Genomic DNA, 12,121 nt, shown 5'->3' with positions numbered 1-12,121 from the left:
GGGGGGGTCCATCTGGTAATGCATCTACGATCTTTGTTGCGACCTTTGACGTCGAGGACCACCAACTCGAGGTTACCCTGCTGTTGCTTAGACTCATCGCTGATATTTTGCCCTGCATGTCTGCACTTATTTTTCACCGTGATATGCTTCTCTCATTGTTGTAGTATGTCTCTCGTTAGATGTTGGTAAGCCTTGCAAAGTATCGATGACCTGATGTTGTAGGTAGCGATGAGCTCTACAGTTAAAGGCTTCTACATACTATGCGAAGCATGCGCCGCTTGTAGCGAACATAAATATATGCGCCTTTGGATCTACAGACCTCCGACTAGAGTGACTTTCTACTACAATTTGATTTACCGAATATTAACCTTCGCTCGGCAAATACCGGCAATCACATCTGCTGTTTGCAACGATGGACGCATTCGCAGCGGCTGCAACACACGCTCACATCCTCGTTCACAGAATCATCGGCAAACCATGGATCCTCCCTCTTCACCGCAGCCAGCTGCTGATGCACCGAGCCCCTTCAACAATGCTGCGGCCGATACTATCCTTCGCTCTTCCGATCTCATCGATTTCCGCGTGCATAGTGTCATCTTGATCGAGGCCTCTCCTTTTTTCAAACGTAGGCTCAGCCAAGTAGGGGACACCGTAGCTACCGACGGACGTCCTGTGGTCATACTTTCAGAGGATAGCACAACCCTCAACAATCTCCTTCGGTTCTGTTATCCGGTCATCGATCCGGTATTGGAAGACTTGAAGGATGTCCAGTTAGTGCTGGAAGCATCCATCAAATATGAGATGGATCAAGCGAAGTTCTTAGCGATAGAGGCGTTGCGCTCTTTCTCTGAGAGAGAGCCACTTCGCGTCTGGGCTATGGCATGTCATTTCCAACTCGAAGACGAGGCTCGTGTCGCTGCAAAGCACACGTTAAACCGGCCAATCTTGGACAATATGCCGCCAGAGATGAAGATGGAGGGCGTGTTTGCAGGCGCGTTCTTCCGTCTTCTGGAGTACCGTCGCCAGGATGGGCGGGTGGACGACACTTTCACATTTCTCAATCGAGCATCTTCACCGGCAAAAAATGACCAGACGAAGGAACCAATCGCCAGCACGAGCGTGTCTGAGACAGCGATGGATCAGTTCTTCGATCATCCCTATGCTGATCTTGTTTGCCGGTCTTCGGACGGGACAGATTTCCGTGCGCATAGGATCGTGCTGTCGATGGCATCTCTTGTCATTCGCGACATGATTGACAAAGCTACGCAAGCAGGAACGGAGGCTGCCGTGCCGGTTGGGCTGCCTGTTCTCCGACTCGACATCCCCGGTCGCATACTTGCATTGCTCCTCAAGCTTTGTTACCCCCTAGAAAAGCCTGAAGAGCTGATTGACGATATGACGATAGTGGAGACTCTCCTTCAAGCGACGGTGCAGTATGGGATGGATAGGGTTGGCGAGTCTGTGAAAGCTGCGTGGAGAAAGCTCGCTAGCCCAGAGCCACTCCGGGCATATCTATTGTCTGCCCAGTCACCCATCCAATATCTGGCCAGAGAAGCTGCGTCGCGCACAATGCGGTATGCACACCTGCATAAGGAGTATACTAAACAGATGGAGCAGGCAGCTGCGGAATGTTACTATCGGCTCATCAGATATCGAGACGAAGAAAGTGATGCGATGGGGAGGATAAACCGAGAGCTGGGCTTGGGGACATTCTGGTCTACGTACAATGATGAACCCGTAGAAGGATCTATCCAAGAGTGCTCCTCGTGCTCCGAGGTTCTTCCAGACAGAACACGGCGGAAGACCTGTTTAAATTGCGCGAAAAAAAGCCTGAACGCACAAGTCACTGTACGACTATCGGCATCATTTGCCTCGCGGCCAGATGCATTGACCGGCATCCACGGAGAAGACATCGTACTGTTCTCAATCCAGAACAATCTTTGGTGCCCTAGCTGCGGGCAGATAGCGACATTCTGGGAGGAGGCAGAGGATTATGTCCAGGAGCAATATCGAACCGCGTTGTCTTCGGTAAACTTCCTTCTTTAAAACAGTATTAATTGCCTCACTAATTGGCAATCTCCTCATTTAGATTGAGCTTGAGACGCCATGACACCAGACCCAGGTTTTCAATCAAAGTAGAATATTTGCATCAATGGTGCTGTATTGGTACCTTTCGGCTGCAGACGCACATGTATGACTACGATTATCTGATTGTATGGCTTGTGTATTATACTGACCTTCAGAGGCAAAGACTCAATAGCATATGTACTGTGACAATCATGATGATCAATGACTGTTCGCATCTGAGAACAACTCAGGTGATAGTATGTTGCCGGTCGATGGCCTTGGGCAACGGGCATGCAACGGCATTATTGACGCAAAATTCTCGGGGGAGTTTTATGCGCTGCCTTCTCTGTACCAAGTACTGCAGAGCTCAATACGTAAACTTTGTATCTTATGTTCGGCCAAGTAATATTGTTGAAGTTCCGGTGGCAGCCTCGGTCAGTTGTTTGTACATGTTAGAATCAAAAGGCAATACCTTTGACGCTCAGTATTTTGGACGATCAGACCGAGATCAATTGCACGCTCTTCCGCCACCCTTTCTTGGTGCCAACATGTCATCTGCAGCTGCAGAAGTCCTATTATCCCATTACTTAAAAGTGTCAGACAGTGTACCACACAGGGCTTTCTTGTCTGAAACGGGCAGCACAGCGCTTCTCAGCAGCGTGGATCAGGTGCGTGTGGTCACAACCATCAACCACAGATAGCCTCCAGCTCAGACCCGTCGCTCCTTCCCCAACCACCTCATGCAATCTCGTGCTGCCTCCACCGACGCTTCGCCACCGTTTGACAATGTAGCCGCAGACATCATCCTCCGGTCTTCCGATGGCGTCGACTTTCGCGTGCACAGCGTGATCCTCGCGGAGGCCTCTCCCTTATTCGCGAACATGTTCAGCTTGCCCCAGCCTCCAAATCCTGAAAACCCACAGGAGGACAGCGCGGACACAAGGGATGGTCGTCCAGTTGTTGCGATGACGGAGGACAGCACGACGCTCGACAATCTCCTGCGCGTATGTTATCCGATTGCCGATCCCCTGCTGACTGACCTGGAAGCGGTGCGAGGCATATTGGAGGCGGCTACGAAGTACGAGATGGAGCAGGCGACGGCCGTCCTCTGCAAGAAGCTACGGTCGTTCGCCGCGAGTGAGCCGCTCCGCGTCTGGGCCGTCGCATGCCGCTTGCATCTGGAGTCAGAGGCGTTGCACGCCGCTCAGCAAGCCATGTCACACTCCTTACTCGACGAGTTTCCACCGGAGATGCACGAGATATCTGCAGGTGCCTACTTCAGGCTGTTGCACTTCCAGCGCTTGAATGGACAAGTGGACGGCTCGTTCAGCTTCTGCAGTCCGGCCCCATCCGACGTCGAACAGACTGCTGAGGAAGAGGACGTGCCTCAGGTCGACTTTTACGCTCACGCATACACAGACGTCACCTGTCGCTCCTCGGACGGAGTCGACTTCCCAGCGCACCAGATCATCCTATCCTTGGCATCTCCCGTCCTACGTGACATGCTCAATTCTGCTGCACCACCGAAGCCGTCTGTTTCGGAAAACAGCATCTCTACCTTGAACCTGCCCGAGGACAGCCGCACATTGTCGGTTCTCGTCAAGCTTTGCTATCCCATCGACCAGGGCAAGCTGATCGGCGAGAATTTATCACTGCTGGATTCTCTCATGCAAGCAGCCGCCAAGTATCAGATGACGCGCGTGTCCAACGCCCTCAAGAACGAATGGGAGGACTTCGCATATCGCAAGTCTGTGCGCGCCTTCCTCATCGTCGCGCGCTCGGGTCCGGAGCTACATCCATATGCGCAGGAGGCGGCGATGCGGAGTCTCAGATTCGCCTATGCTGAGCAGGTCTACGTAGACGAGATGGAAAGGACTCCCGCGGACGTGTTGCGCAGATTGCTTAGGTACCGTCGGGCGTGCCGCGAGGCGGTGACGAGAGAGAACGAGCAATTAAACCTGGATGCACTTTGGGATCTGCCCAAGCCTGATGAGGGTGATTTGCAAGGGGCATCGGTGAAGGAAGAGCACAAAGAGGGCGAAGCCACGTCTTCGTCTGAAGAAAAACCTGAGATCAGCGAGGAGAAGAAAGCGTCGCTAACTGAGGACAAGCAAACAACTGAAGAAGCGGACGAGACAAAGCCCGCCGAGGGGGACGGCCTTCAGCCGCCACCACCACCGGCGTCAGGGAGCGCGCCGGAGCAGGAGAGCATGCCAAAGCAAGAGGACGTGCCAAAGCAGGAGGACGCGCCGCCCACCTGTTCTTCGTGCGGACAAAGCGGTGCTGCGATGCACTTCAGACGGAAAATGTGCCACAAATGCGCGCGGGACTGGATCTATGACAATGTGACGGACGCGATGGGCAAGGAGCACAAGACGGACGAGGATGAGCGGGAATACGACCAGGGTGTGTTCTTGCGCTCCTACCAGGAGGGATGTTACTGCACGGAGTGCGAGCCAATCGCTAAGTTCCTAACAGGATTGCACGAGTACGTCTCGGTGAGGGTAAAGAAGGTGCTGTGTGAGGTGGGCATCGTTAGTTTCGTTCAGGTCATGACCAGTGCTGATGGTGATTTCAGGTCCAGCTTGAGCCGGCATCGCTGTAGGCAGGATATATGCAGCTCGAGTCACGCCTGTGTTTCAGATACCCATAGCTTCCATTAGTATTCGATAAACACCGTGCAAATGTTACTACTACATGTATGAATCTATGAATGCACGAACTCTAAGCGAAGCCCGACGATCAGCCATACGAACTTCGATCCGACACCGAAAGCAACAAGCACCGAGAAATAAGTGAGGAACGAAACAAAAAGCAGTGTGATAGTACATATGATATGCGATGCTTTCATGCTGGCGAGATGGATATCACGATGCGAGTTGATAGCGGAAAAGAGAAGGGGCCGGAAGTTGTTCATGCCTTGGCCTTGCGGCCATACTTGCGTCTGTACTTGCTGTCGATACTCTCGAGGTAGAACCCGCCCGGCCAGATGTTGTCGAGCGAGCCCTCAGGAGTGTACGAGCCTGCGTTGTGGTTCTTCTCCCGAAGCTGCAAAGCGAAGCAATGTCAAGCTACAATTAGCTCGGCGATAAAACCATCCGGCTTACCTCCAAGGCGTCGACGTATTCCTGGCAGGGCACGACCTGCATGCTCGCGAGACGGTCGATGAGGTCCATCTTCTCCCTAATCTGCGCCGTGTCGCCCTTAACGCGGATTGTGAAGAAGCTGCTCGCGAGGCCGCTGCCAAACGCGAACATACTGATGCGCTTGCCCCGGAGGTCTGTGGGCTCGATGCTCGCGAGCAGCGATGCGAGACCGCCATACAGCGACGCGGTGTACATGTTGCCGCATCGCCGTGCGCAGCGCATCGAGTGCTCGACGGTGCTCTCGAACTCCTTCTTTGCGACGGCCATGAAGGTCTTTTCGAGCGTCTTGTCGGTCAATGATTCTTTGTAGGGCTGTGCGAGGATGGCTTCGGGATTGGGTACGCTAGCGTACTTCGATGAGGAAGGCTTCGTTTTGAAGTCATTGTAAACCTAATGAACGAAAGTTGAGGTGCATGCATGCTACGGAAGGGCAAGGGTACTCACAAGGCGTGCGTGTGCTTTCTGCACCATCTTGCCGTAGGGACTGTGGAAGACGGGGTAGTCGACATCCTCCAGAGAGAACGAAGCGAGTGCCGCCGCATCGCCATTGCCGTTCAGACTCGCGGTCTTCTTCGCACGCGCGTGTTTCCGGCGGAACGCAGAGTAGGCGGCATCGATGGCGGAGACGTAGGTGGTGATGGAGAGCGGACCGTCGACCTGGGGATACTCCGAGTCAAGCTTTGGCTTGTAAAAGTCATACGTGTTGACCATGTGCGTGCCATGGATGGCTATTCAGCAGAAGAGCATGATTAGTACACTTGAGAATGCATGGGAAAATACGAGGATAGACCGGCGCGTTCGCCGCAATCGCCGCTATGATAGCGCACGGCACGGTGCGAGCGAGAACAGAGCGCTCGAGCCTTGCATATTTAGACTGCTACTCACGTTCGAGCACAAGAGGCGCATTGGGGCCGATCAGCATCGCGAAAGCACCAGCACCGCCCGTCGGCCGACCAGAACCTTCAGCATAGATGGCAATGTCGCCGCCGACGACAATCGCGTTCCGGCCATCCCACGATGACGACTCGACCCAGTTGACGGCGTTGAACAGCGCGGCAGTCGAACCGTAGCACGCGTTCTTCGAGTCTACACCCTCGATGTCCGAGTTGCCGGCCTCGGCGAAAAGGTCCATGAGCACGGTCTTGGTTGCTTTTGACTTGTCGATGATGGTTTCCGTGCCGACGTCAATGCGACCGATCGACTTTGGGTCCACGTCGTACTTCTCGAGCAGGTTGTTGACAGCTGGAGTTCTGTTGCGTGAGCTGTCGAGTTGCAGGTATTGGTGAGCTGACACGTACCGGTCAGTGCGAAGGTATTGATGTCTTCACGGTCATCGCAGCATGCCATGAACTTTTGCCCAAGGCCAATGGTATATTTTCCCTTCGAGACGCCATCGAACTCTTCCAATTCCTCCTCCGAGATGCACTAAAAGGCTACGCGTGAGTGGACCAGCTGAGGCCACGAAACCATTGTAGCTCACCCGACGAGGGAAATACATCTCCATCGCGAGGATACCAACATCTCTTGGACGAGCAGGGGCCTCGATCTCATCGTGAATATGAGTGGTGCCATTGAGAGGAATAGTCATGGTGGTCGGTATACGGTGACGGCGGGGAGGCGAAAGACTGGCGAGTGCAAAGGGCAGGTATCGTTGATGAGCGGAAGGACGAAGCGACGAAGTGTCGCGTTTATATAAGAAAAAGGAGGATGAGACGAGTGTCCAGAAATTGTTTTTTGGGAGGAGGTGGTACGACCGCAGTTAGCGGCCAAGACAGTGGCGCGTGCTCATTGGCTGCGTCCGTCCCCATCAACGGGCGTTCGTCTCGTCCAAACACGACGCCTTGTATCGTCCGACCAACCATTTTCTTCCGACTATTGGTCAACCCAACAGCATTCTCTGTCGACTACGAAGGTTTAAGCAATCCTACGGTGTTTCATACGCCATCTTTGTTCTGCGACACCGCGAGACATTCTTCCTAAACGCCAATGCGTCTGATTGACGTCGGTGCGTGTGAAGGAAAAAACGACCGTGTACAGATTGTCAATGAGCCCACACCGCTCGCCATGCTCCAAGCATGTTGGTGCGGCGCTCGAACGAACCAAGTCTGTTTCAGGCGAAGTCACTGCTCACGGGATCTCCGAACTTCCCTTCGTCCGCCAGTCTTCCAGTCTTCGAGCGAAGTAGTGTGATACGAGGGGAAAGCTGTTCCTGCGTATATATGTGCCGCTTGTCTAGGCGACCCTGCATGCGGTGATGTATATGTTTGCTCCTCGGATCACCCATTGACAAGCCCGAAGATAGATTTTATGGAAATTGGACAACGAAACCTTTTGACATCAGGAAGAACATGCAAGATCACAATCAACCAGTGACAGTTCGTGAGTCGTACGTACGTATGATACAGGTCATATAATCGTCGGAAGTCAAATGATGACGGCACTCAACTGGCATACATCTCACGCAAAATACCACAAGAGAGCTCTCAGATCCATGCTGTCTCCAACTCTTCACGGGGATGACGGTCACCATTATGACATTCAGCGAACTGCACGCAATCAATACGAATAACGGATGCCACGCCAAAACGTACTTACCTCGTTTCTCAATCTCCTTCGCAAAGAACTGACTAAACTCCATCAACAACAAAAGACCCTGCGACGACTGGCAAGCGGCACACGACCTTCTTCGCTCAGAAACGGCCATAGCCGACTCGAGCACCGCCGGGCAGGCAGCGATCGACAGGCAAGGCCGATGCTCTCTTAGCTTCCAAAGTACTTCCTCTATATACGAGTTGAACCAGCACGTCACGCTCATCTCGGACCTTCTGTCATCGCGGTCGTAATATGGCTTGTCACTGGCAGGAACTAGAATATTACTCTTCTGACAAAGTCGGCGGAACTTTGCCTGCCACGATAGCGGTATGGAGGTGTATGAACGGATAAAGGCATCGAGGAGCATCATGCTTGTTGCATGGAACCGCCGTAGACGTTCATATGTTTCTGCAGGAACATGTTCCATCTCTGGTTGGTAGGTTTCTAATTCGTCTAGTCCCAGGTGCAGAAGGCGTTTAGATGCCTCGACCGCCAGCGTTTGCAGCCCCAAACGGCACGCTACCAGAAAGACGCGCACGGGAGGCACGGTCATTTGAAGCAGCCCTGCGGCGAGAATATGCTCAGCTTTTTGCATGTCATACTTCTTGGCAGCTGCCAACGCAGCCAGGACTAGTTCAACATCATCTGCCTCTAGATCGCAAGTGGGATAGTATACTTGCAGCAGGACGACGACGACCTTGCTCGTCTCCTCCATCCGCAGAAGCGGCATGCGAGGATGCGGCCTCGCGAGGCGTTCCGTCGCTGCAACACTCGGAAGTGGTTTCGAAAGAACGTCTCGGAAGACGGGAGATGCCATTTCCAGGATGAGGCGATGTACGCGGAACTCCACTGAGTCGGCGGTGTGCAGGACGAGATCCGCATCAGGCCAATCAAACGGAGGCATAGGATGAGCGACAGCAGGGACAGCCTCCGCTTCCTCGATGATCGCGCTCAATGGGACGTCTTGGTCTGCGCGGCGAGTGAAGCAGAACGATTCACTCACATCGCTTTGGTTGCGAACAAAAGACAGAAGCCGAACGTACGCCCCCGCAGTGAAACCTTCGTACCGCGGTGACGAATGACCATCGGTCATCCAGGCGAAGCCGCGCGCATCCTTTCCAGAGAGTTGGACGGCAGCCTTTCGAGCGATCTCCTCGAGTGCAAAGCTGCACGCGATGGCGTAGGCCTCGAAAGGGTTGAGACGGATGAGCGCACGGAGCCGCCCCTTGATGATGCCCAAAGCCTCTTCCATCTCGTACTTGGCCACAGCCGCCAGCGTTTTATGTAATTCAGTTGTATCGCTCAGCTCCGGATCGGACACCGGATAACATAGGCGCAGGACATTCTCTAGCGTTTTGCTGTCTTCCGAGACAGGGTATATCGGAAGTCGTGCGAATCGATGTTCATCAGAAGATACAGTGCCGGATGTCGAGTCTGCGGCGCTCGCTGTGCTAAGCATGTCCGCGAAAACATGAGACGCCTCGCTTAAAATCGTCCTGTGTACGCAGAACGCGACGTTGTCGCTGGACGCCAATACGACGTCTGCCGTAGGTCGCGTGAACGGATGGATACCCATGGAAAGCTGTTGCCAGGTTGGTGCGGTTCCTTTACGGCTGATCAAACCAGGCTTTTTTGAACCTGGAAGTCCTGTAAGATGCTACTGAATGACATGGTGATGAGAGTGAAACGTACTCTGTACCATTTTGCTCGTGATCTCTCGCGGGAAGCGCGAGAGCATGGCAGAGAGCGATATCGGAGGAGAATCAATGTCGTATCACGAAGATGAGTGTCTTTATTAGTACCTATGCGAATCTCAGAAGCGCCTACATGTGTTGATGCCGGCTGTACCCATGGATTGGCCTCGTCCACGAAACCGCTACATTGAGGATGAACAACACACGCACACGAGCTGACTTCGGTACAGAAGGAGTGATGATCGTCTCTCACGAGACAATAGAGACTTGCTATTGATTTGCTGAAGCGGTGCAGGTGGCACGGGAGGATGATGCGGCTTCAATTGCCTTCGAAGTGCCCCTGGGCATCGATCTTCGTTTGCAGCAGGCGGCGATTAGATATCGCTAGCATCACTCAGAAAGATGTGATACGAGCACTCCATAGGGACGTTAGGGACCAGCAACTGTGACTCTGCCTTCGATTCGAGTAAAAGAACGCTATGTAGGACAGAGTATTGACAGCAATCGCGAGCGCTCGACCAGCACCGGCCCCGGGTCTACTATCTGCGCAAATAGCAAGGCGAAGGAAGACTCGACACCACTTTCAGTCGGCTCGCGGAGGCATCATCATTCTTCGTCTTCTCTTCGTGGCTTCCTCTATTAGGCTTCACGGCCGTCGGACAGCAAGAGCTCCAGGTACACGTTCGATCCAGGCGATAGGCAGATCCCAGACATCACAGGCCTAGGAGCGGCTTCATTCACATTCACCCAATCCAACGTGTAGTTCTTGTTCTAGCAGCGAAGCGGGTTAAGGCCTTTGACGTGACTGGCGTGAGGATTAAGCGATGCTTGCATATTTCACACAAGAACCCGCAGGAGTAGCACGAATCGAAGAGGTTTCATGCACGAGGAGTCACGAATGTGATGCGTCGCGTCGCATGACCCTAACCCGGTAGCAGGGTGTATCGTGCGTCATCGGCCTCGCGAGTCGTTCCCATCGCCGCTCTCCGTTCTCATTCTTTCGCCTCCGGTTACCCTGCCATCCCTTGCATACCATAGGCGACACTCGCGGCCACATCTTCTCTATTAACTAGCCGGATCTACTACATAATGCCAGTCCCAAAGCAGCTCCTCTCGCAGATCAAGCAGCTCATCCCCCCGCTCAACGGCACCCTTCACAAGGGCCAATCAGGCCGCGTTGGCGTCCTTGGCGGTGCACTAGAGTACGCCATCAATCAAATCCCACATGAAAAGCCGCTGATGTACGCACAGCTACACCGGCGCGCCCTTCTTCGCGTCCATGTCCTCGATGCGCATGGGCGCCGACCTCGCGCACGTCATCTGCTCCCCCACCGCCGCCGCCGCCATCAAGTCCTACTCACCCGACCTCATCGTCCACCCCATCCTCCGCGAGGACCAGTAAGTGCCCCGTCCTTTCCCGCGTCTTCCGCCCATGCATCCTTCGTCCACACGCAGCCACGCAACTCATTCAGAGCACCCAGGTCCCCCGCCGACCTCCGTCCCGCGCTGTCCTCCCTCCTTGAGCGTCTGCACGTCCTCGTCATCGGCCCAGGTCTCGGCCGTGAGGACTACATGCAGAACTGTGCCAAGCTCGCGCTCAACATCGCAAAGGAGCAGGTACGCGCATCAGCTCACAATCCCATATCAACTGGCACATGTTCATAATTTGCACTGTCCAGGGCATGTACATCGTCCTCGACGCAGACGCCCTCTGGATGATCGGCCACGACCTCTCCCTCGTCCGCGGCTACCACAAAGCCGTCCTCACCCCCAACGTCGTCGAGTTCAAGCGTCTCTCCGAGGACGTCAACCTGGACCCCTCCACGCCAGCCAGCGAGCGCGCCATGCGCATCTCCCGCGCCCTCGGCGGCGTCACCATCCTCGAAAAAGGCAAGGAGGACACCATCGCGACCGACACAGCTAGCACGGTGTGTGTCGCTCCGCCTACTTCTATCTCCCGCTTCTGGTGAGCTGATGGAGCGATGAATGCAGTTGGGCGGCTTCGAGTTGACGGAGGAGCAGATTAGCGTCGATACACCCGGCGGGTACAAGCGGTGTGGCGGGCAAGGCGACATCCTCGGCGGAACGGTCGGCACATTCCTCGCGTGGGGAAAGTGCTATGAAAGTGGAGCGTTCGGGTGAGTCCTTGGCGCTGATATTCTCTCCATACCCTGCTATCCTTCCTCCTTTCCGCGCATCCAATCTGACTCACCTGGCTATCTCTCCGCGCAGCGATAAATCGCTCCCGAGCTCACGCATACCGCTGCTTGCCGCGGTCGGCGGGTCGATGGTCACGCGGACTGCTTCGAGGCGCGCGTTCGCCAAGTACGGGCGAGGTGCGTGATGCCCAGCTTCCACTGCGTGGCTCACCGAGCTGACTATATGCGCGTTTCTGCTGCCTTGAACGTGTCTGTGACGGATAGGTGTGGTGACGGAGGACATGCTCGGCGAGATTGGCGGCGCGTTCTCCGAGGTGTTCACCAGCGAGGGCGAGAATGGGTGGAACGTGTTGGGCGAAGCGGGAAGGCTCTGAGGAGTAGCATGAAATGTAATATGTATAAAATAGCTCATTCGGACAGCACAACGTACCCAACGTTACTCCTATAAGTGCGTGTCATCCGA

At 54.4% G+C, this 12,121-nt stretch overlaps 4 protein-coding genes across 4 annotated transcripts; 2 read left to right on the top strand and 2 right to left on the bottom strand.

Annotated features, from left to right (window-relative positions):
* Positions 1 to 477: 477 nt before the first annotated feature.
* LAESUDRAFT_713772 (uncharacterized protein) lies at positions 478 to 4,672 on the top strand (the record flags this gene model as incomplete). The annotated part of the gene is made up of 6 exons (XM_040907013.1): positions 478 to 2,028; positions 2,117 to 2,191; positions 2,424 to 2,501; positions 2,553 to 2,735; positions 2,769 to 4,601; positions 4,646 to 4,672. 6 exons carry the CDS (start codon positions 478 to 480, stop codon positions 4,670 to 4,672), a joined length of 3,747 nt encoding a protein of 1,248 aa, XP_040765051.1.
* A 31-nt stretch (positions 4,673 to 4,703) lies between these two features.
* Positions 4,704 to 6,900, bottom strand: LAESUDRAFT_725225 (hydroxymethylglutaryl-CoA synthase). Its single transcript, XM_040908783.1, has 6 exons — positions 6,694 to 6,900; positions 6,512 to 6,638; positions 6,099 to 6,455; positions 5,658 to 5,941; positions 5,175 to 5,603; positions 4,704 to 5,115 (listed from the first exon to the last, which is right to left on the bottom strand). Exons 1-6 carry the CDS (start codon positions 6,799 to 6,801, stop codon positions 4,981 to 4,983), a joined length of 1,440 nt encoding a protein of 479 aa, XP_040765050.1. The 5' UTR covers positions 6,802 to 6,900; the 3' UTR covers positions 4,704 to 4,980.
* Positions 6,901 to 7,495: 595 nt separating this feature from the next.
* LAESUDRAFT_725224 (uncharacterized protein) lies at positions 7,496 to 9,578 on the bottom strand. Its single transcript, XM_040908782.1, has 3 exons — positions 9,498 to 9,578; positions 7,809 to 9,443; positions 7,496 to 7,759 (listed from the first exon to the last, which is right to left on the bottom strand). Exons 1-3 carry the CDS (start codon positions 9,541 to 9,543, stop codon positions 7,752 to 7,754), a joined length of 1,689 nt encoding a protein of 562 aa, XP_040765049.1. The 5' UTR covers positions 9,544 to 9,578; the 3' UTR covers positions 7,496 to 7,751.
* Positions 9,579 to 10,588: 1,010 nt separating this feature from the next.
* LAESUDRAFT_713769 (Ribokinase-like protein) lies at positions 10,589 to 12,032 on the top strand (the record flags this gene model as incomplete). Its single annotated transcript, XM_040907012.1, has 7 exons — positions 10,589 to 10,701; positions 10,751 to 10,897; positions 10,981 to 11,116; positions 11,179 to 11,427; positions 11,492 to 11,637; positions 11,732 to 11,835; positions 11,923 to 12,032. 7 exons carry the CDS (start codon positions 10,589 to 10,591, stop codon positions 12,030 to 12,032), a joined length of 1,005 nt encoding a protein of 334 aa, XP_040765048.1.
* Between the last annotated feature and the right edge of the window lie 89 nt (positions 12,033 to 12,121).

The sequence above is a fragment of the Laetiporus sulphureus genome, assembly GCF_001632365.1.
Source record: "Laetiporus sulphureus 93-53 unplaced genomic scaffold LAESUscaffold_16, whole genome shotgun sequence".
Lineage (NCBI taxonomy): Eukaryota > Fungi > Basidiomycota > Agaricomycetes > Polyporales > Laetiporaceae > Laetiporus > Laetiporus sulphureus.
Note: the sequence above shows the minus strand (reverse complement) of the source record. Positions and strands in the feature narration are given on the sequence as shown.